This window comes from Anarrhichthys ocellatus, unplaced genomic scaffold, assembly GCF_004355925.1.
Source record: "Anarrhichthys ocellatus isolate YVR2014 unplaced genomic scaffold, GSC_Weel_1.0 scaffold1, whole genome shotgun sequence".
Taxonomy (NCBI): Eukaryota; Metazoa; Chordata; class Actinopteri; order Perciformes; family Anarhichadidae; genus Anarrhichthys; species Anarrhichthys ocellatus.
Window position 1 is genome coordinate 14,711,193 of NW_022280031.1, and position 22,944 is coordinate 14,734,136.

The following is a 22,944-nucleotide window of genomic DNA, read 5'->3' on the forward strand; positions in this document are numbered from 1 at the left end:
TCTCCCTTCTTCCCACCCCCCCAACTCCTTACCGCCTATATCGCCCTACCCCTCCCCCCCCCCCCCCCCCCCCACTCAACATGACACATTATGTGGTGGTGTTGTTGGACCCCCTGTGCTCTTCCCGGCCCTCAACTCCATTTACTTCAATCACTGCCTCACGACTCCACTGATCGCTGTCAAGTTGATCAGGTTGTGACACCACTTTGGTACAAATCAAAAACATTGCTAAACACTGGCCCTTTAAGGCAAATCAGGCAAAACAATTGTGTTCAATTTATAAGGAAAATATCCTGTGTGTTTAAGGCTGATACTGTAAGACGGGTGCATTTCTACATAAACACCTCAGCTCAAGATGTCTTGGATGTGGACTTATGCAGGTTCCCAGAGTCAGTCTTCCCATGGCAATCAGCTGCTCTACTAGGAACATACTGAAGCCATTTAATAGCCATCTGCAACAGCCACAAACCTAATCAGCAGAGCCGAACAGAATGTTGTTCTTTCAACCTCAGCTGCTCAATTTGTCAGATCCAATCTTTGTCACATTTTACTCATCTTTCATTGAAAGTCAGGGGCGCTGCTAGGAAACTGCAGTCGTGTCAGCGCTGCTCACCTCGAACAATTACTTGGTTCTGAATGTGTAATCTTGGTGTTTATGTTACATCCACTGACACATTTCAAGGAGAGTCATATGACATATGACAGCAAAAGTAATCAAAAATAAAGATTAGTCATTAAAGCTCTTTTTCATACCTTTTCCATATCTCGTATGCTGTGCTCTGAGCAAATGGGACTTCAGATTCAATGAGGACGGCATGTGTGCATGGGTCTAAAAGTCTGTACATACCAATACATGGTAACAGTATACAGGACATTATAGTGCATTATGTTGAGTTTTCTTTCGACAATTAATTATCTAAAGGTGCATTAAAGTTTAGTATTTTACCTTGTGGGCAGCAAAACAAGCTGTAAACACAACATCTGACATATTATTTACATTTATATAGCGAACAAGTTGACTATTCACACAGCCAGCAAACACTGACCTCTGTCCATTGCTCTGTTTTGGTCTCCACCAGCTGCTGGAAATGTTGTTGATTCTTATCCATTTGCTAAATGCTCCACTATGTTCACCAGCTACAGTAGTCTCAAACTTGGTGCATGGCGGGTAATGTACAGTGGGTTTATCAGTTGTTTTTGCAGCCTTAAAAAAGGTTGATCAGAGCAAACTCTTATCTAATACTTATCTAAAATGTCACTGTTTTGATAAGAAAATATCGTTAGTCTTGAACCAAAAATAAACTCTGCTAAAAAATCTGCACACGTCACATCCGCCATCTCCTTGTAAAATAATAATGAACATGTTAATTCAATAAAATCATATTCTGAGTCAGAAATCAAATCAGATTGTCGGCTCATCAGATAATTGGCTGTAATACCGGCTCATCAATAATCAAGAATGATAGCGCTGCCGGAGCTGCTCTACCACACATAGCTAATGTTGGCACAGATGTGTGCGTCTGTGTTACTAAAGGAGGGAGGAAAAGCAAAGTTTATGAATAAACAAGTCTAATCGGGGCTCTGTGGCAGATTGTTACACAACCCCTTTGAAAATCCTGTAAATCAGTTTATTCATGTTGCTTCGCAGCAGGGAGGGATGCTTGACATGTTCACTGGAGGAGAGCAAACTTCTGCAATATATATATATATATATATATATATATATTTATCTGATCAGCTTTGTTGTGGTGAAATCCCCAGTAGTTGATGGCAGAGACATGTTCTCTACAGCAAATCAGTTTAAAGGGAGATGACGGATGACGACAGAGGTTGCTGGGAAAAAAGCAGCTCATCAGTCTTCCCTCTGCCAGGGTGACGGGGGCATGAAGCTGTCATTTTCACTCGCTCTGCTACTTGCTCTTCTCCGCTGTTCACAACTCTATACACGCCGGCCTGCTCCGCTCCACTGCAATGCTGGATTTGCCTCCTGATCCGCAGTTTAGAAATTCACATGTATGTGATTCCTGCACTGCAATCGTGTCAGTGGATAGTTGCGTACACATGTATATATATATTTGTCATATTTATTCATGTTTTGAGAGCATTGCCATGTCTGTATGGTAAATACATTTTCCCATATTGCCCATTCACAGAACCCCTCATTTCACAATCAACTCGAACTGCAAAGCTGTGCAACAAAACGTGTGCTGTTTATATCTCTTAAGTTGTCAAACCAATAAAGATTTGTTTTCTTCTTTTCCTCCAACCTGTTTTTGTCCCTGTAGGTTCCACAGCACCATGATGCTGAAGCGTCAGCGCTCCCCTCCTGCTCTCGTTTGCCTTCCAGTGCTTTACAAGCCCTCTGTGGCATGGGGAAAGTATTGCAAGCCTAATGTGTTGATATTAAGCCATTTACCTTGATAAGTACTTAATGCTTCTGGACCCATGCTTGGTTTTATGGGAGTTTATCAGAATCCTGCCCGGAAATGAGTGTTGCAGTGAAAATGCGATGCAAAAACCCTGCATTGCCTTCCGCAGCACATTTACATCTGTTCTTGTTGTCTTATACCTGCATGTTGGTGGAGAGAGATTAACATCTGGGAATTTCATCACCATCTGGGACAGTGGTGACGGATTGACAGTGATGATGACGAAGTCACAGGAGAGATGACGACAGGGGTTGGAGATGCACCTTTATGAGGATGAAAATGCATAGTGACATTCACACGTACAGGTGCTGCAGGATGCGGACAATTGGTGGAAACATAAAGACCAGGACCTAGGCAACCCCACTATAAACACACATCGTATCTTTATATTACAGCCATTACTTGACTATCGTGGCAGTAAAAGCAGCTTCATCAGGCTCTTTGTCGCTGCGCTGCAGGAGGATTGGGAGGACATTAGAGGTTAGGAGAACAGCTGTGAAACTCCTAAACACCCAAGAACCACCACATCATGTAGTGCATCTGTCTGAGGGCAATGTAGTCTGTTTAAATCGTACCTCCTCCACTAACATATAAAGACATATTTATTGGCTGTTAGACTTTGCAATGATTTCTGTGGCATATTCTCCAAAGAGAGTTGCTGAATGACTGCTGGAGAAGAAGCTTTTCTTCACCGGCTTTGTCGGCGTGTATTGTGAATTTGGCTCGGTCAGCAAAGGATCAGCACAAGATGCCTTACTCGCGTCCGTGGCTGGCTGAATGCAGCCCTGTGAATAATCTGGATAAATAATGTAGTGCACTAAGTGGCAACCCCTGCCTGCCAGCTACAGCAGAGCCTCATCAGAGGAGCTGATTATGCTGGCCCTCTGTATCCTGGTCCACTGGTCCAACAGGCCGATAGCGTCGCTTCTCAATATCAGCTACAGTACACCGTTGCAGATGGATGAATATGCATCTGATAGAGACACAGTGGTGGCGCTGCCCGTTGACAAAGCGCTGAATCATGTGTAGTATTGACAAACTGGGCTCTGACCTTGGTAGGTGTCTACGGCTGCCTGATTGATGGCAGAGAGATGCCAAGCACAACAAAGATAGAGTGATCGATCTGGCCAGGACTCACCGAGCCCTCACTGATCCCCGCTGAGGCCCAGACCCACATAACTGTCACAGTAAAGAAGAAGTCCTACATCACATCAGCTCGTCTTGTTACACTGCTTTATTAGTGTGTTTTGCTCTTATCACAACTCCAAGATCAAATGTTTTATTCTACTTTGCAGGCAGTGGTCACACTTGGAAACTCTGGGCCTCGTTGTTAAGATGATCAGTGACATTATGTCACATGCCATAAATAAACATTACGGTTGTGATTACGAAGTGCAGTGTCTTTACAAAGCTTAGAAGAGGTTATTTTGAACGGAAGTTGCTCAGTTGTCGCTGCATCCTTTATTGTTTTCAAAGTCATGACAAAAGCTCAGGGGAGATTAGTTCACTTACTGATCCATTTTCCAGACAATGATCCTCAGCGCCCCTTCAAATGATCATCACTCCGCATCGCCATCCAACTTGTAGCAGAACATTGTTTTCAGTGGCAGCACTGACATCTCCTGGATGAAGAGCAAACCTGCAAGAGTAAAAATACAATACAACGCACAGCAGTCTTTATTTAATCTATATCTTTACCCTTTTATGCAATCAAATTTAAGTCTGTGGCTCTGTCATAGTAACTGGGTGATGAAAGATCCATCTCCAACAAAACTGTTCAATATGTTAACCGTCATTTGATAGCCTACTGGGACTCTTTTGAAAAACACTTGACGAGCAATTTCCCCTAGAGGGCGCTCTATCTTTTCTTAAACAGACCAACATGTTTTTACTGTATGTAGGGTTAGTCACTTCAACAAACATACAATGGCTGGCACCAAGCTGTTATTATTGATGAGTGCAGCTGAACTCGATCGAAAAGTGTAACTTTTTTAAAAGCAAAAAATAATCATAAAGTCATAATATTCTGTTATTCTGCTTCTTTGTAAGCCAGCTGTAGGTTGTATTCCTTCAGTCGAACATTACATGAGTCATTGCAGACACGCCTGCAGAGATCTGCAATGTGTTTGGGAAATGGTGGCCAACAGAAAGACAGAGGCAATCTGCGCGGCAGTGGTGACGGTGGATGAGGGGGTTGGAAACAGCAATGAACTACACAATCTACACCTCATGTGGCCTCACAACCACTGAGTGATCAGAGGCTAATGTCTTTTGTACCCAACAGACCACACAGCATTGCATTTACCAGTGGTGCTTGCACACACGTACACACATGTCACAGGCAAGGTGCACATCACAGCAAAGCTGTTATGGATCATTAAGCGCTGAACAAACTGGAAGCCCATGACCTGCTGGGTGACACAATAATACACCAGTCAATTACCTCGACGTGTCCTCCGACTCCATTGGCTGTGTGTGGTTAGGAATAGTAATGCCGGGTCCAATGCATAGAAAGGATGTAGATGAATGCAAAGCTGTGTCTACAGCCACACTAACAGCTCTTTGAGGCTGTGAGTAGGCACAGGGGTGTTTTTCAGCAACATGCTGAAATGTTAGCACACTACTGCGACAATGTTTATTGGCTGATGCTACGCTGGTATAATGTTTACAAAGTTCAACATCTTAAGTTAGGATGCTAACAATAGCACTAAACACGAAGGACAGCTGAAGCTGATGGGAATGTCTTCGGTTTTGTAGATATTTGTTGCAGGTTCATAAGACTAACAACAACTTATAGGAAGGTTGACTCTGGGGAAACACTATTTGCTGTCTCTGGCACTAGCATAGTTCAAGTTCTACCTCACATGCCAGACAACTGTTTGTTTCCATTAGCAGCTTTAGCTCTGCCACTTCACAATATCCTTCCTCTTGGATATACACTTCATCAGTATGGCCTCAATCTTCATTGCTATGCTGATGAAACACATCCTCTACCCTCGTCTCCTTCCCAGCAACACGTTGCAGAGTCTCCTTTCTAAATTGGTCCATCCCTTGTTTTATTTCATCCTTTGAAACTGAGGTGAAAAAAAATCTTGGTGTAACTTTATACTGCATATGCCAAGTGTAACCAGCTGTGGAAGAAACAAGTGCGACCAATACGAGTATAAGCTGCTACACACGCACAGTAATAAACCATGAGCCTGGGAGGACACGATAGATTTGATTTTGCTCTTGAATGTGGACCTCTAGCCAGCAGGCAGCTTGTTCCAGAGAGCAGAAACACAGCAACTGAACACATTCATTTCAAAAGAAAAATAGCCAATCAAAAGTGACCGGACAGAAAATTGTTCCGGTCTAATTTTACACACAAATTCAAAATGGAAATTGTTTTTGAAAAAATGTATTCCCTTTGCAGGATGAGGAAACGGCAAGAATTCTTGAGCTGAGGACCACAGAAGCATGAAGAAGTGTCCTATTACCATTTGATTCCATCTCAAGCTTTTACAGAATGACCTTTTGATATGCAAAAGGTCTCCTTTTTAAATTGGGGGAAAGGGTGGATAAGATGAGGTAGTTTACTTTTCATGTGCAAGTGGGTCGGTGTGGGTTTGTAGCACAACGAATGCAGACACTAATATTTACCTTTGGCTCAATGTTCTCCCAGAGCGATCAGAAATATTGTTAGAAATAACCACAGGCTATTTTTTTCAGCCAAGTGCAGCATTTTCACATCCCTGACTTCAGTGTCTTTGGGTGATAAAGATTGATATTTTCCATCTAACTACTCTATACTGTATATATACATATACATATACATATATATATATACATATATATGTTGAATGTTTACGGTTACAACCGTGAAATGATCCAGATGGATGACGTCATTTGTATTTTCAGTTGTAGGTCTACATCAATGTAAGAAGTTTATCAGAATGTGGAACTGTGAACTGTTGCACTGATCTGCGCAACCCTGCTGATACACTGTGTAATGAATGTATGTACACAACAGGGGAAGGTTACAGTGGGACACAGTAGTTGAGTGAGCATAATAATTCTTGCTGCACCCACCGCAGTGTCCAAAGCTCTTTCTATTTATTGGGGGGGGGGGGTGTTCTGCATAATTGTTTGAGGTGTGTCTCATCTCAAATTCCAGTGAGGCTTATTATAATCCTTTTCTCATCCCTGCAGAAATGCTACTTCGAGGCAAACACACCACATCAAACCAATGCCTCTTTAGATGGTGAGAAAATGATGAATAATGAATAAATTGGGCAGAAAAATAATCCACAGCAGACCATGGACGGAGGTTTGTGTAGTCAATATGTATTGACATCTGCTGAAACAATTATGTCACATGGTGGCATTGAGGTACATTAAGATGTGTTCAAGCTCTGTTCAGTAAAAATGAGTCGGAGGCGATGATGTAATCTTGTAAAATTTAGTTTTGGGCAAGAAATCGGATCATCAGGGATTATCAATAAATTCGCAAAAAAACAGTAAGCCAATGGTAATAAATCAGAATCAGAATCAGAAAGGAGTTACTGCTATCGAGAATGGTGTAATTTTCTTTGTATTAGTATTACATTTCTGGTACTGTGACATACAATAATATAGCAGTTATGCTTCTTAGAAAGCAGTGTGGTGAAATATTTAAATGTGGTAAACTGGGTGGCCTCTGCTGATTCCCTGCCTAAGGTTATACAATTGAGTAAAGAGCATTAAGACTGCCTCTCACTGCACTGAGCAAGATTGTCAGTTTTGAAAGTGTGATGAAAACAGAATTAATCATAACCACTCCGCAAAGAGCAACATTAAGTTTAAATGGATTCTTCCTAAGGCCCTTAGGCTGAATCTATGTAGGCGGGGGAAAAACATAGTAAATATAATTACAAGTTGCAAATATATTTTACTTTTATGTAAGGATGAGCTGTCAATTCTGAGAAGCATGATAAAGGGAAAGAAAATATGAGACAGCGCATGTTCATTATTTACAATCTGTTCAGCAAAGTACTTGAGATGACATGCTGTCATTCAGATAGCGCATACAGATACAACATTTTATTTGGATAAAGAAGAGTGTGAGGTGTACACCACTTCCAACAAAGTTGTGATCTATAAAAACAAATTTGACGGAAGAATGTGTCAGCAGCTGATGAAATTAAAATTTTGTGTCACGGGGTATGATAGAGGACCCAAGCGCAGACAGTCAGACGCAGAGAGAAAAAGGGTTTTAATGAACCACGAACACAACAGGGAATCCAAGGACGAGACGAGACGAGACGAGACAAGGCAGGTAGACTGGGAAACCGGGAACAGGACGAGCAAAAACGGGCGGGTAGGTATGAACAATGACCTGGCAGTGAGTGACTGAGAGACAGGGGTTTATAAAGTGACTTGAACAGGTGAGGAGAGTTGTGCTGATGAGGGAGTGCTTGATTACTGATCAGGGACAGGTGAAGGGAGTTGGACTGGTGCTGAGGGAGTGGCTGAGTTAGACTGGTGCTGAGGGAGTGGCTGAGTTAGACTGGTGCTGAGGGAGTGGCTGAGTTAGACTGGTGCTGAGGGAGTGGCTCCTCGCTCTACCTGAGTGAGGAGCTACAGAAAAACACACACAGAACACACAAGGCAAAGCCTGATCGTGACATTTTGAGGACATTTTTTTCACTCCATTTCACGCATCTTGGTCAGATTAAATAGATATCTTAACACAAAAAAAGTGTAAATGCATGCAAGAAGCATTCAAGATGGGCTGGGATCCCATTGCCCTTGGGAGATTGATCTGGCCATCCGGATATGAGAAACTAGAAATGGCAAGTGTAAATGACATGTCATGGAAGGAAAAGCACAGGTGTAGATAATAAGGTTGGCTAGAAGGGTGCACTCAGCAGGGTGCAGATAATAATACATTATAAAGAATAATGGGTTGTTAACACCAGGGCCACACTGCCTGCGTGATCAGCGTGTGACAGCTTCATTAACTGCTGCGTCTCAACGCGTGTGGTGTCCTGCATAGATTGTGCCTTTCTTTATGGCCAAAATGTTTCATTTCATTTCATTTCATTATTAATGCCATTTATATTAATTCTAGACAGAAAAAAAGTTAAGAATCGTGTGCTCATTAATGGAGCCGTGTAAGTCATTGCATTTTCCACAACACTGTCGAGCCAATATTTCAAAGTCCTGTGTTAACAAAATAAGGGATTCTGTCGACAGGAAGGCTTTTATTTTTAAACAGAAACAGGAAGTGTTTAGTTAAAAATAAATATGAACTTTTCCATGTCTTTGACATGTTCTACACATAAAGCCACAGCAACTGTAGTTATGTTGCTGGTATGATGTCTCAACATCATACCATGATGTCTCTTTGATGTCTCAACACTGTTTCAGCCTTTACTGCATTATTTAGACGCTGGCCTCATGCTCGGATATGCTATCTTTGATCAGGGTGCATTTTTTTCCTTTTTGAACACATCAAGGTATTGCCCAGTGTGGATCTTTTTTTTCCTTTCTTTCTTTCATTTACACATCCCTCGTTTCTGCTTTCAATCACCGGACTGTTAGATCATTATCAACCGGAAATATGTCTATAGAGATGAATCACCACTGGATGGAGAAGGGTTTTTCTCTTCTAGATCTGCTGATACCATGGGGTAATTTGAGCCAAACAAATGTTCTAATCTATACAACTTTATAAAAAAAAATATCAAGCAATCTTGCTGATGAGTAGCACAGCACATTTGATATTGTTGCTTTTCCAAAAACAAGATTGTTTTTTTGTATAGAAAGGTATCACAGAGCATCTGTAACCTTAGTGCTGCTTACAATCAGGCTTGGATGGAAACTTCCAACAATGTATTAATGGATTCTGCAAAACACTGCAGATCTCTTACTTCGTCATCCAGAGAGCTCTCTCATGTGGAGGAAGGGGTTTTAGTAGCCATGCCAACCACAGCACTATTTGCAGGTATGTGTCTTTTAAAGTAAATGACGGATGTAATGATAAGTAGCATAATTGTAAGAGGCACATAATAATGTTGCTGTATGTACTGTACAGAACGCACACATTGTGTAATGATGTGTCGTGTAAAAAAACAGCCATAAGTGTGTGCAAAAAACAAAATCAAAAGCAAAAAGTGACTATTTTTTATGAAACATTAGTCCTGTCGAGCATTAACTGTGTGAAGTTTGATTTGAATTAATACTCAAGTACACAATCACATGTGCGCTAATGATCCTGTGCCCCGCAAGGCACAGGTGTTCATTTACATGCAGCAGGTATTTTACTCCAGCCTCCGCTCACACTGCTTCCTCCCTCGAGCACTTTGCTTTGCGCAGAACGGCGCCTTGAAGAGATGAAAACACTGGTCAAACTACTACTAATTCACTGAGCGGTCTATGTATTGTGTGCGACCAGTTTTTTACATTCTAATGTCACACTAAAGTTCCCACCAGTCTCCATACACAAACAAAATGAGCTCCTTATATACACCTTGTCACTCTAATTAGCCCAGACATACCATCTACAGGTAAGTATATAGATACCAACAATATATGTACAGTAAATATTAACATGATTTCACCAACCCAAAGATATCAATAATAATTTACAAATATTTACAATCCCTATAAATAGAGTAAATTATAAACACATAATTTATCTAAATAAACAGAGCAACACATATTTTGACTTCCCCCCTACCTGCTTCCTGTGGTTGGTACTTCCCGGAACTATAAATAGGTGCTCGAGCCCCGGGGGAAGTGTTTTGAAACAGGCAGAGAAGTTGCAATATTTATGCTAACTTTTATCCTTAGCTTGGCAATATATATACACACACACTCTATTGGTCTACCACATAACTAATTAGATATTATTACAATCAGGTCTGTTCAATCAGTCACTGCAGTTATCCATTTGTTTGTTCCCAGCGAGAACAAAAGGAACATCTCCGTGTCCCAGCTGTGCACATGGCTCCCAGCATCCACAGTCCAACAATAAATAAATACAATAAACTTGTGTGTGTTCTCCTTAGCTCCTTCGTCGTCGTTACGCCCCCCGCCAATGAGCAGGGTGTGCAGCCCCGTTCTAATTCCCAGGTCAACCACCGCCTTGACTGAATTTTGACTGTGCTTAAAAAAAACAGCAACCGACAACGTGACTACATATTATACATTAAACTAATCTATCAACACCAATAAAATACCACAGCGGTGAAAGACAAAAAGGACTATTTGAAATAGCTAACATAACTAAACTATGTATCTAGGCGTAAGTATATTAATTGTCAGTGCCGCAGCCCAAATCTACTTCTTGTCTACTACTTACCGGGGCAGTTATTCTGTTTCCCTTTTGATTCGGTTTCCTCTGCATCCTGTCTTTGCCGCTGCCCCTCCTCACTTTGACTGCTGCAGCCTATACGTATACGGAGGAGTATAGAAAGACGGCCTACAAAACAAACGGAGACTCACTCCTGCAAGTTTGGTTTGCTTGGTCGCTTTCCTTTACCTAGCATATAGTAGGCGCTGAACCAAGTCCTTCTGCCTCCGTCCTGGGCCATATTTAGCTTTTTTTCGTCCAGTCACTCACACACACACACACACGCACAGCCCCACAACTCTGTGGTCCAAACTCAGTGTGTGAAGCCCTTCTCCCCTCCAGATACACTTTATTTTCTCATTGCACAGCTACTGTCTTCCTCAGTTGCTCTGCTTCCAGTGCAGCTTGTTTTAAGTAGAGCTTTCATCCAATCAGATTTCACCTCTGTGTCTCTAGGTAAGAACAGAGGCCCGCCTGCAGACTCAAGTGCATCCATGTGCAGTTTAAGTGAATGGGGACGATATTGTTGATTGTCATAGTGTTCAACCAATCAGATCTTTAGTTTGACATGTCAGCGCCTGCTAGCCGGCCTATAGCTACGTCAGCATTACTCCAGGTGCAGCTCTGCTGCGAGGTGCAGAGTGTGCTGTGATTGGTCAGTGGGCGAGCACGTGACTAAAGTGAAACTTAGGCTTGCTAGCAGAACTTAGGTTGTTAGCAGTCAGAGTTCAAGTGGAAAGATATGGAAGAAATACTGAAGTACGATATCATACTGTGAGTGTAATCAAAATGTATATTTATTTACATTCCGATAATGAGGAGTCAGACCTATTCCTGTGCCATGATTCATATCATCACAATAGACATCGGTTTGATTATTTATGGTGTGCTAATGAACGCTTCCTCGGCATGACATGCGCAGCTTATCTTTCCGGACACTGATCAACATGTGCTCTGCATGTGTTTGTCGTGTTTATTGACTTCAGGATGAAGTTCAGCATGAATGGCAGCAAAGTCTTTACACTGTAAAACATTGCTCGCTATTGTTGTTTCTGCTAACAAGCAGATCACACGCACAGGGGAGGTCCATGCATGAAGAATAATTCAAACGGTATTGAGGACCCTGTTTATGTTTTACAATTCAGTGTTTGAAACAACTGCGGGATTCGAGATGTGACACATTTGCACACGCACAAAATGTGTATATATTATTTATACAAGCACATCAGAACATGTTGTGAACATCAAATGCAGATGACTTTGGTGTTATGAAAACACGGCAACACTTTCTGGTTCATATTCATCCGTCAGAAGTGTTTTATATTTAAATGTGAAGTGCCACTATAGAAGATCTTTGGACGAATATTAAGCAGGTGAAGCAATTTTATTACTTGACAAATTGACAGCACTTGCATGAATAAATAAACTGACTTCATGCTTATATCATTTTTAATATGCTTTGTATCAACAGGTGTCTACTCATTTAGAAATCAGCAAACGTTTCTACTTTGACAGCGGCTGTCACTTACATCTGCATTATTGCACTTTTTTTCCTGATTCGAATAATAAAAGCATATATTATGTATACGAGGCCTCTTATGTTAATAGCAGTGACACCTTCAGTAATCATTTGCAATTGAACACGCATCATCTTTAATAATTGCTTTTTGACCACAGACGTAGGGCGTGCTTTCACGTACATAATTAAAGAGTGTGAGGTCTATTTTCTTCTGATCATGACTGCAAATATAGGCTTGCATTTCAAAAGAATTACTGGTTGAAACTAACTTTTTACAGCATAGCTTTTGTGTAGAGACCTGCCACTTGATTTGAGAGGTTCCGATTGTATTCGGCTTTACATGTTGAGCACAGTTTACTTTTTATTCTTGTGAATAAATTCCATTGAAACAGAAACGACAGTGAATTCATTCCACCAACTAACTGTGTCTGCGTAGCACATTCTTGTATTACTTCTGCGTATGTGCTATAGTACTCCATTGTTATCCAAAAGAAAGTCATATATTGCATTGTGTCATATTAATTAACTGTCCACCAGCTGTCTACTGAAGATGATTGCTGTAAGTCGTCATTGCAGTGTAAACACAGAAGTTACCAGACATGCTTAGTCTGCTGAACATTGAACAACTGTCACGGATATTAAAAATGCAGTTGTGGAGTTGTCTCTGAATCAATACAAATATATATATTTTCTTTAACATGAGACTATTTAACTTTACCCAGTGTGATATGGAAGCATATTACGAAGAGTTAGGCTCTTGCAAAATTAGAGTGCAAGCCCGTAAATGTGTTTTGAAGCCAGTGTTCTCAGACATTGTTGTCCTAATTGTGTGTTTCAGCTATAGTACGTACAATTTGTTCTAAATGGTGGTATGTCTCTGCTGATTGGATTTAAAGATCAGCACAAACTGTTTCCCACATAGACCCCTTTTCATCCACACACAGCTAGTCATCATTAGAGATGGTAAACATCTCACTTATTATTATGCATTTATCCAGTCCATATTTCACAAAATCCTTTGCCTTGTTGTTAAGGAAGACTTAGAAAGGAAATTGAAAATGAAAAAGCACTCAGAAATGGGACAAAAGAAATCCCTATTTCCATTCGATGAGTCTCTGTGTTAACGGTAAAGTGGCTTCTCCTCAAAGAAGAACACATTGTGGTGACAGAGACAAACCTAATGTCACAAATCAAGTCACTTGGTGATTTTATATTTGATTTGAGGCATTGAAATTCCCCACGGAGGAAACTGCAGCACTCTGAATTTTCACAGTAATTTTCATGGAATCCAAAGTATTACACTTTTTTCTTGATGATTCCTCTTGTTTAATACAATTTGTCTAGTAAAACATAGACAGTGCTGTTGAGAAGAAAGACATGTGAAAAGTCAGTTTATTTGCTACCACCTCAGAGATCAGCATAAAGGTGGAGAGGAAAAAGACTTGGAAGAATGTAAACATGTGACATTGATCACCGAGCATCGTGCTGCATATTTGAAGATACACAGACCCATCTGTTGTGTGAGCTGACTGTTTAAACCAATAACCAACAGATATCTGGCATTATCATACATATGATCATACACACAGATTTTAAAATAGACTGAAGGATCACATTCAGAGGACATACGACACATGCAAACTATTACATATATACAGGAAAAACAACACTTATATTTGAGTAAAACACTTTCACATTACACAGCACAGTTACATGAATCTTTGACACAAAAAGATTACGTTCAATGAAACAGACGTAACAACTTTAATGCAAATGTTCTGTCCATTTCAGGATTCTTGTTAATATTTGTCTGTCTAAGAAAATACCCTGATCCATATTGTCCTGTGGCTAAATACAATTTGTTGACTAAGTCATTAGGAGTCTAAAGCAATTCTAGCGGCTATGTGAGGCTGTACACCGGGGCTTTGCTCTGAGTGCTGTCAGCATGCAAACATTTGCATAATAACAATGCTAACATGCAGATTTTTAACAGGTATAACGTTTACCCAATTCACCATCTTAGTTCTCTGCGTTAGCGTGCTAACATTTGCTAAGTAGAACTAAACACAGCTGAGGCTAGTGGGAAATGGGAATGTCATTCGTTTTGCAGGTATTTGGTCATAAACCAAAGAAATGGATCAATAAAAAATGTGACCAGATGATGATCTTAGAAGGGGAGTTAGGGGATCCCCAAAGTTATTAAAAAGTATCCTCTGGGGATCATAAGAGCCTGAGACAAATTCCATGGCAATCCATCCAAAAGTTGCGCTACAGGAAAAGTCAAGGAGATGATCACTGTAGTCTGGATTCATCCTCTTGGGAACATGAATGTCTGTACAAAATTCCATGGCAATCCATCCAGTAGCTGTTGAGGTATTTCAAGCTGGACAGAAGTGAAGTTAAAATGTCTCGATGGCCCCCTGGTGGCTAGCTGCATCCCGCCCGGAGGCTCGGAAATTGTACATTTAGGAGGAATGTCGAGAAATGTAACTGTCTGTTTCAACCGGAGACTGTATATAAATATGACTATCTTCATACAGTCACTGATCGTGTCGCCAGCTACCGTAGCAACATTTACAGGGCCGTCGACCCTTGCGTGTGTTCACGTCAGTGGCAGCAGACACGTAAATCACACGAATCAAGAGTCTGTGGAGAACAATATGCTATAATTTCCTCATAAATATATTTCTAGAGATATTGTGGTAAGTTGCTGTGTCTGCCGTGGTGGTAGCGCAGCTGCATTTGTGCTGTGGCTGTTTTTGGACGAGCCGGTGTTTGTGCATGACCTCTATACCGCGGTAACTGCATCAACGACTCAAGATGGCAGCGTCTGTATCCAAGATGTATTGGCTTCATTTTTGCACAGCGGGAGGAAATGGAGACGCGTCGTCCATCAATACAGTCTGTGTGTTCAACAGGCAGGCTTGAGGGGAGATAAGCTTCCGAGGCCTCAGCACCTTTAATCCGACAGACTCTTGAGGCTGATTTTAAGGGAGCTGACCATGGTGGCATCCTCCTGGACGGACTCCTTCCGATCCAGCTGACGCACACAATCCAGGGCCACGAGCGTCTCGGGCAGCTTCCCACTGAACAGCAGGTAAATGCAGGGGTTCGCACAGCTGTTCAGATTGGCCAGCAGCATCAAGATGGTGAAGGTAACAGCTGGAAACAATAGAGGAGCAAGTGAGAAAATAATCAACTGTGCCTTTAACTCTGATATTTTGAGCCATTTTACTACGAAGGACCAATTTCTAACTTTGAAGCGTCATCAATTAAACTTTTTTCAATTAAACCTTTCAAGGAATGAGGAGCAATATTTACTAAATGTATTGCACTATTTTCTATCAGTGTGAGTTCACATGGAGATGACCCCTTAATATTTGTATTAGTGGGATTAATATTATCATTATTAAATAAAAGAAGATGTTACCTAAACTCATTCACAGAGAATTAGGATTCCAAAATGAAATCAATTAAAATTATTTTTTGCAGTGCTGCCATTCAATTACCGAGGATATAAGACAAATTCTGTTTCTCTGAAAATGTTTTTCATCATCACAGCTGATGGTGTGCAGTGATGACAGTACATATTTGGCATGCCGTGCATTAACGTCTCAGAATGTCTATGTTTTGGAAAAGCTGAATTAAATATTCCCAGTAAGAATGTGTCTGTTTTTCAAGTGAGATCCCAAACCATGTCCTCTTACTCTGAATGGGCGCATCAACGTCCCACACGGACCAGAGCTGCACGGTGAAGAAAGGCGTCCAGCAGGTTATGTAGGCGAGCACGATGACCACGGTCATCCTCACCGTCTTCACCCTCGCCTTGGACACTACTGCCACGCTGCTGGCCCTGGAGGACAGCGGCTGACCCGCCGCGACGTGCTGCGTCTTAATGTGAAAGTTGCTGCGCACGGTGTGGCAGATGCGCACCTGGCACACGATCACCACGATAACGGGCAGAGCGAATATCACCAGAGTCGTCCAGGTCACGTAGGCTCTCGGTCCCCACGGCTTGACGAACTGCGCCCAGCAGTCGTACACACCGGGAGCGACCTCGACCCGAGAGAAGATGAAGATCTGCGGCAGGCTGCCGACGAACGAGACGCACCAGGCGGCGCACACCGGACCGTTCCAGCGCGCCCTGCGCCTCTGGAAAGTCACCATGGGGTTGCAGATGGCTTGATACCGGTCTATAGTCATCGCTACGATCATGTAACTGGAGGCGAACATCCCGACCACCTGCAGGTACTTCACTACGCGACACAGTATGTCGGGCCCCACAAATCGGTCGGTGATGTCCCACATGAGTTGGGGACAAACTTGGAAGAGTGTGACCACCAGATCGGCGACGCACAGGTGGAAGACGAAGACGTGCATCCGGGAGAGCTGCTTCCTCCGCTTCCACAGCACCGACAAGAGCGCAGAGTTTAGGAGTCCTGCTGTGATGAAGATGACGGACAGAAGAGCTATCTCCACTTGAGCCAAGCGCTCATCTCGCGGCTCATCCCCAGAAAGTGGACTCCCCAAAGTGGTGTTACTGACGTTGACAATGAACCAAGACATGCTTTCTCCATAAATAAAGTAGCTAAAGAGCTCAACACCGTTATATTCTAGCTGAATCCTGCGGAAGTTCCTAGAAAAACAAACTTGTTGTGGAAGTTTAGTGTGGGTGAGGGTGCAGTAAGCAACAAGTGTTGAGAGACTCCAGGCAGAAACTGCAGTGTTGGTAAAGGACAGCAGAGGGCTTTATATCTCCTCATCTCAGGAAGGAGGAGCAACCTCACCCCACACACAACATATTTCTCACAGCAACAAAACACATGGAGGTGGAGAGGATGTAAACATGGAGTTTTGTATTCTGCAGTGCATGCACTTCAACAACAAAAAAAGTCACTCTTTTCAATAAAAGGTACAGCCTTCTTTTTAAACATTTTCTTTACAGAAAACACAGCAAAGAAATGATTCACAACCGCAGTTAAACTGAGGAGAAAATCAAAACAATCAAAAACCAAACTTCTGCTTTTCATTATTGTTTTAACAATTCATATTTTCTGTAGAAACTGAGCACAACAGCTGCTCAGCCAATGGATTTGCACAGAGCTCTGCAGTAACACATTCAGTGAAATCGGCGGTTATTGTACACGTGTTCTCATACAGCTGTGTTGCAGAGAGGATATTGTGTGTGATCTCTTTACATGGCATCGCAGAACAACAAAAGTGGCACTGGGATTATTTAGAACAAAATTGCATTCCTCGGCGGCTACGCATTTCCCAGTTCTTGCAGTGTCCTTTCTTGACAATATGCAGCAATCTGCTCAATCAATATCTGTAATGAGGCCCAATTACCTCCACTTTCCTCCTCATTTATTAAGACTTGATGTAAGTGAGGAGTTCATCTTTGTCCATCTGGTAATGACTCTTCTTCCAGATGTCGCGGAGCTTCTGTAAGGTGGCGCCTATCTCCTTGCCCGACGTGACCCCGAGCCTCCTCAGATCGTGACCGCTGACGGGGAAGCGAGGGACGGACCACCTGCTGAGCTCTGCCAGCAGCTTGTCCTCGCCTTGATACTTCAGCAGCTCACACACTTTACTCTGGGAGTCCAGGTCCCGGCTCTGAAAACATACAGCACGTGTGGGAATTACACACTGAAAACCTGAAGTATTTTTCTATAACATAAAATAATCCTAACTTTAAAAAACGTAAATTAAGGCATGATTTTGATCATTTAAACACTCAGCTGATCTGCTGAGTGCTGTCTGATCAGATTTGATTGACAGCGGCTGACGACCAGAAGCAGAAAATCCCCCTCACTGTCGTCACCCTTTGATTAAATCATTCCTGAACCCTGATTGGTTCACAGTAATTTGTGACATCACATTTTTCCAGCTGAGCTCGGCCCACTTCAAACCAGTACGAAGAGCACAGTGGGAAAAACACAGACGCATACCCGGTGTGTTCATGAACAGTGTGTACACATGTAGGACCACTTCACCTGTAATAACAAGACGAATGTGACGCCTTTGTGATCCAGTTATTCTGTAGCGAGATGTCTCTTTCTTTTTTGAAATATCCACTCATCCTGCTTCGTCGAACTCAACAGAATTATTTCAAAGCTAAATCCAGTGTGGAGCTACGTTGAACTGATCACATCTGAATCCTTTCGAATTCATTCAAGCTATGATATTCATGTTAAAACTAAGAAATGAAACTTCCAAGTTAGCCGGTCAAATAACTGAAATGTATGTAAAACGGATAACATACTTGTTATTAAGATAAATGAGAGCCAGAAAATTGCGGTAAGTTCTTCTTGCTAATAATCATAAAAAAGGCGAGACGATTATTCAAAAAGACATTTGTTGGATCCGAGCACTTAGAAACAGATTCATTCTGATTGGTCTTTGCGAACTCAATCCTTGTTAGTGATGACAAACATTCATAGAAAGCCTTTCACCGGGACACATTAGTATGAGAGGGAACACGTCGCAATCAGATGTGGGTGATGGATGTAAGAGGTGAGTTAAAGAGCACGATTCCTGCATTTAAAGTGGGGCTGTAACTACAATGAACGTCATGGTTGGTTAATCTGCTGATTATTTGACTCGTTAATAGTTTGTCACAGAGCCCAAGGTGACGTCTTTAAATAGCGTATTCTGTCTGCTTCTTGTCATAGAAGACTAAGAAAACAAGCAAATATTCACATTTGAGCCCGAAACAGTCAAGTTTTTGCATCTTTCCTTAAAGAAAAAAAGAATTATAGATTATAGATTGATCGATCTTTTGACCGACTAGTCGATAAATCCACAGATCGTTTTTGCGCTAGTTCAAAGCATGTGTTATCAAGAACCACATTGTTCTGGTAAGTGTCCCAACTATAAATCTCTCCATCTCTTTTTAATTTAAAAACAAAAGAACGATCGCCATCCGACAACTGCAGGAGGCCGAGACTTACGTCAAAGATAAAGTCAGTGAAGGGTTTGAGGCTGTCCGGCTCGTCTTCGCTCTTGCGGAGCTCCCGTCGGTGTTTGACCAGGAACAGAGCCAGAGTCTTCTCCTCCCTGGACACCTTCAGCCGGATGTCCATCTTTTCCACCTCCTCCGGGCGGTGGAAGAGAGCAGCCAGGACCGTCATGGGCTTGGGAGAGCGGTCTTTGGCTTTCTGCCACACTCGCTTCATCTCCTCGACGTTGCCATCTGGAGGTAAACCTGAGGAGGTGCGGAGACGGGAGGGACTTTAAACAACGACAGAAACTAAGCACGACAAAGAACACAAAGACATTTTACTGTTGATGACTGTTCTTTTTTGCTTAACAACATAATTAAGCAAATATTAATAGTAATGGTTGATGAATAAACTAGGTGTGTAATAAAGCAAATGCTTGCATTTCTCTGATTTTGGGTATTTTTTTTATATACCATCTTAAATCCATGTCAATGTATTGTTTCTTTGTACATTTAGGCACAGCAGCATACCCAATTTATACATGCCAGGCTGAACACCCATGTGTTTGTCCTTCTTGTTTACCAGGTTTTGTGTTTAACACCACAACACTATGCGTTGGAGGTAATTCCCTCAGACAAAGTCTGCAGAAATGCAGAGTTACGGAAAGTGTGCATAGAGGGCTCAAAGTGTCTGCGAGAGAGCCCTCGTGCACATGACTAATTGACAATAGGACAGACCTGAGCCCTCGCGGATTTAACGGCAATGCTCCTCGAAGTCTGCGAGTCTGGACATTGAGATCGGACCAATGACTTAATGTTTAAAAAACACACAATACGTATTCCCATTTCCCCCTCTGCTCATAGTCTTCACGCTGAGGTGAGCCAGTCGTCTCCTGGCTCCAGCTTCATATTCGGAATATTCATATTTGGGGTTTTGTTCTGATTTGTTTTGTTCTGTCCCGTGTTATAGTTCCTCATTCCTCCTCAGATGCCTGAAAAAAAAATACTTTCATTCCCTTCCCCCCCCCCCCCTCTCACCTATGTACTGGGCCAGGTCCAGACTGTACATCAGCTCCAGCATATGCGCAGCGTGGTTACCAACAACCATCTTCTTCAGTTCCATCCAAATGCGTTCTCCTGATATGGCTGCAAGTCCCCGACCGTTCTCCTTAATAGCAGCCAGCGTCTCGGCCTCGTGGCCGTCAGGCTCCAGGGCCACCCTGCCGTAGAACCTTGGAGTGAATTGAGACGGTTCAGGTCAAAGCGCTTTTAGGTCAGAGAAATACAAACAGTGATTTTCTTCTTTCGCTTTTTTAAAATATATTATTATTATTATTATTATTATTATTATATATTAGCCCACCTAAAATAGCGCAGTATTCTCAAGTAGTCCTCTTGGATTCTTTGTTCAGCGCTGCCAACAAATCGAACTTCACGATTCTGCAGGTCTTCGTATCCTTTGAAATAGTCATATAATGTGCCATCAAGCCCTATAAAATATGAACAAAACACAAGTGTAATAAATGTAATAAAATGAGTGACAATGTCCCCTGAACTGATCCCACGTGCACAAACACACAAATACCTAAAAACATGGAATTGATGGTGAGGTCTCTCCGCTCAGCGTCTTTCTGCCAGTCAGTGGTGAACTCCACCTCTGCATGACGTCCATCCGTCTCGACATCCACACGCAACGTGGTCACCTCGAAGTTCTCATTGTGTAGCTATAAAAAGATTAAAAAACAACCAGTAAACAAAACACAGATGACTAGAGGCTCGGCAAAGACTCCCATAATGCCCTCAGTGACATGAACATAGTCCCTCATTCTGAAGTCAACCAACTCTCCCTTCCAGGTAGAGCAGTATGACAGAACTAAATAGCTGTGTGACAAGCTGTAAAGCTACCTGATGCCATTAGAACAGTGTAGGTGTTTTTATTTATATAACCTTATGGAATAAAAGAATATCAAAATCAATGTTCGAGCTTCCTGCCTTGCTGGGCTGCTAATCTGTGTGGTGTTTTCCCACAATCCATCAGGATGGCTGATCCAAATAACTCGCTTATTTGATCGATCAGACTGCATGTGTAAGACGAAAATGACCCATTTAGTGCTATAGCCTCCCATGATGCAACTGGCTGGTCCAACAACAATGATCTTGTATGCCTCTTACTCTTGCTGTAATGGTGCCATGCGTCTCTCCTTTGTTGTTGATCATCCTGATGCCAGCTTTTTGGAACATGTCCTTCATCTCCTCTGGAGTGGCCGTGGTGGCAAAGTCCACGTCTTCAGGCCGCTTCCCAGAGAGCAGGTCTCGTACAGCACCTCCGGCGATCCTCAGCTCATGCTGGTGCTTCTCAAAAACCTCTGGAGAGAAGGAACACACACGCTTACAGGAGCTGGGTAACGTTTCAGAGGAAGTGAGTCTGGAGGCACAAACAATCTCACTGTTGAATCAAACCTGGAGGGACAGAGCTGGAGAAGAAGCTTTCCAAAAACATCCCAATTATTATTTTTTCCCTTTTTATATTATGAATGCAGTTCTCACTTTGACAATTAGCTAACAAGTCTTCTTGACTCCATCTTAGGATATTTCACTGAAACAATGAGATTATCACCTCTTCTGGAGATATTATGGAAACGTGTTTTAGCCTTTTAATGCGTGTGAAGTGGCAGTTAAACCAACAATCACAAAATCATCTATGTTCACTCATGGCTGGCCTTAGAGATAAAATGAATAGAGCCTGTTCCAAAGTGGAGATGTAGAGTGTATATGTACCAGACAAAGAGGGTTTTACAAAAACATTATATTGGTTGCACTATGAGAAATAGAAGATCTATCTATTTTTGGCATTTGGTCCAAACTAGGGAATAAAAGTCAGAATATTTTGGCCTCTGCTGCATTAATATTGACAATTTGAATCCGTCTCTGGCCCAGAACCCCAACTTCATGGGACTGCAATACTAACTACCTGAAAAACATACAACATTCCATGAGTCATTATCTAATAATTGGGATAAAAAAGACTTCCCGACATGACTTTATATTTGGATTTCACTGAGCCTGGCCATTACTAGATTTATGAGTATATATATTGAGTGGGACATATTAAAGCAGAACATAGTAAAACATGTCAGTGCTCTCTGGTGGACGAACTGTCACAGTGACAATGTTTCTGAATAATTTCCTAAATCTTACATCCCTGTGTACTGCAAGTGCCTCTCTCATTTGTAGACCACGCACTACCTTTGTTGCCAATGACTGAGAGTTGTATGGGACCATATCTCACCTGCTAGTCCATTCAGCCCATCCGAGAACAGAGACTGGAACTCACTGGTCTTCAGCTTCATAGTGAAGAGACTCCTCCAACAGACCGATGTTCTACCAATCACACGAGGACTCAATACTCTGCTCCACATCTGTCACAACATAAACAAAAAGTCACCGTATTACATCATTTGAGCTACATGTCATTGCGTTCCCAAGCTCGTTAGAGGTCCGCGTGCACTTGTCGCGGTGTCCACGCCGTGTGTCACAGATCTCCAACACACGCGCAACATCCACGTGTGAATGTAAACACACCAAACATAACAGTTAGGACCAACCTGCGACTTAAACAAGGAGCTGTTATAACCAGACAACGTTGTTGTCACTTCATGGTATCCCTCTCTCTGCTGCTAAAGCTTGGCAGGAAGTGTTTCAGCCACGTGCCGTTTCTGACCAATGAGGTTTCACC

The 22,944-nt window shown here is 42.2% G+C and overlaps 2 protein-coding genes across 3 annotated transcripts; both read right to left on the reverse strand.

Moving 5' to 3' along the window:
• Positions 1 to 15,224: 15,224 nt before the first annotated feature.
• avpr2b.1 (arginine vasopressin receptor 2b, tandem duplicate, 1) lies at positions 15,225 to 16,840 on the reverse strand. Its single transcript, XM_031850288.1, has 2 exons — positions 15,973 to 16,840; positions 15,225 to 15,427 (listed from the first exon to the last, which is right to left on the reverse strand). The coding sequence occupies exons 1-2, from the start codon at positions 16,829 to 16,831 to the stop codon at positions 15,225 to 15,227; spliced, it is 1,062 nt and encodes a 353-aa protein (XP_031706148.1). The 5' UTR covers positions 16,832 to 16,840.
• Positions 16,841 to 17,072: 232 nt separating this feature from the next.
• Positions 17,073 to 22,895, reverse strand: trnt1 (tRNA nucleotidyl transferase, CCA-adding, 1). Of its 2 annotated transcripts, none has more exons than XM_031850278.1 (8): positions 22,814 to 22,895; positions 22,498 to 22,627; positions 21,381 to 21,574; positions 20,794 to 20,932; positions 20,572 to 20,665; positions 20,247 to 20,440; positions 19,219 to 19,472; positions 17,073 to 17,881 (listed from the first exon to the last, which is right to left on the reverse strand). In XM_031850278.1, the coding sequence occupies exons 2-8, from the start codon at positions 22,625 to 22,627 to the stop codon at positions 17,636 to 17,638; spliced, it is 1,251 nt and encodes a 416-aa protein (XP_031706138.1). In that variant the 5' UTR covers positions 22,814 to 22,895; the 3' UTR covers positions 17,073 to 17,635. The 2 variants fall into 2 exon arrangements, with proteins under 2 accessions (XP_031706138.1, XP_031706129.1); XM_031850269.1 differs by having other exon boundaries at positions 17,080 to 17,881; positions 20,572 to 20,698.
• Positions 22,896 to 22,944: the final 49 nt, after the last annotated feature.

What these genes read in the sequence shown, in the direction of transcription:
- avpr2b.1 (XM_031850288.1), bottom strand. Translation starts at nt 16,831, where the DNA reads ATGTCTTGGTTCATTGTCAACGTCAGTAACACCACTTTGGGGAGTCCA. An exon ending in CGTTGATGCGCCCATTCAGA is followed by an intron (nt 15,428 to 15,972) that starts GTAAGAGGACAT and finishes TATTGTTTCCAG; the next exon opens with CTGTTACCTTCACCATCTTG.
- trnt1 (XM_031850269.1), bottom strand. Translation starts at nt 22,627, where the DNA reads ATGTGGAGCAGAGTATTGAGTCCTCGTGTGATTGGTAGAACATCGGTC. An exon ending in TGGGCTGAATGGACTAGCAG is followed by an intron (nt 21,575 to 22,497) that starts GTGAGATATGGT and finishes CCTTCTCTCCAG; the next exon opens with AGGTTTTTGAGAAGCACCAG. An exon ending in GGACCTGGCCCAGTACATAG is followed by an intron (nt 19,473 to 20,246) that starts GTGAGAGGGGGG and finishes GCACCTCCTCAG; the next exon opens with GTTTACCTCCAGATGGCAAC.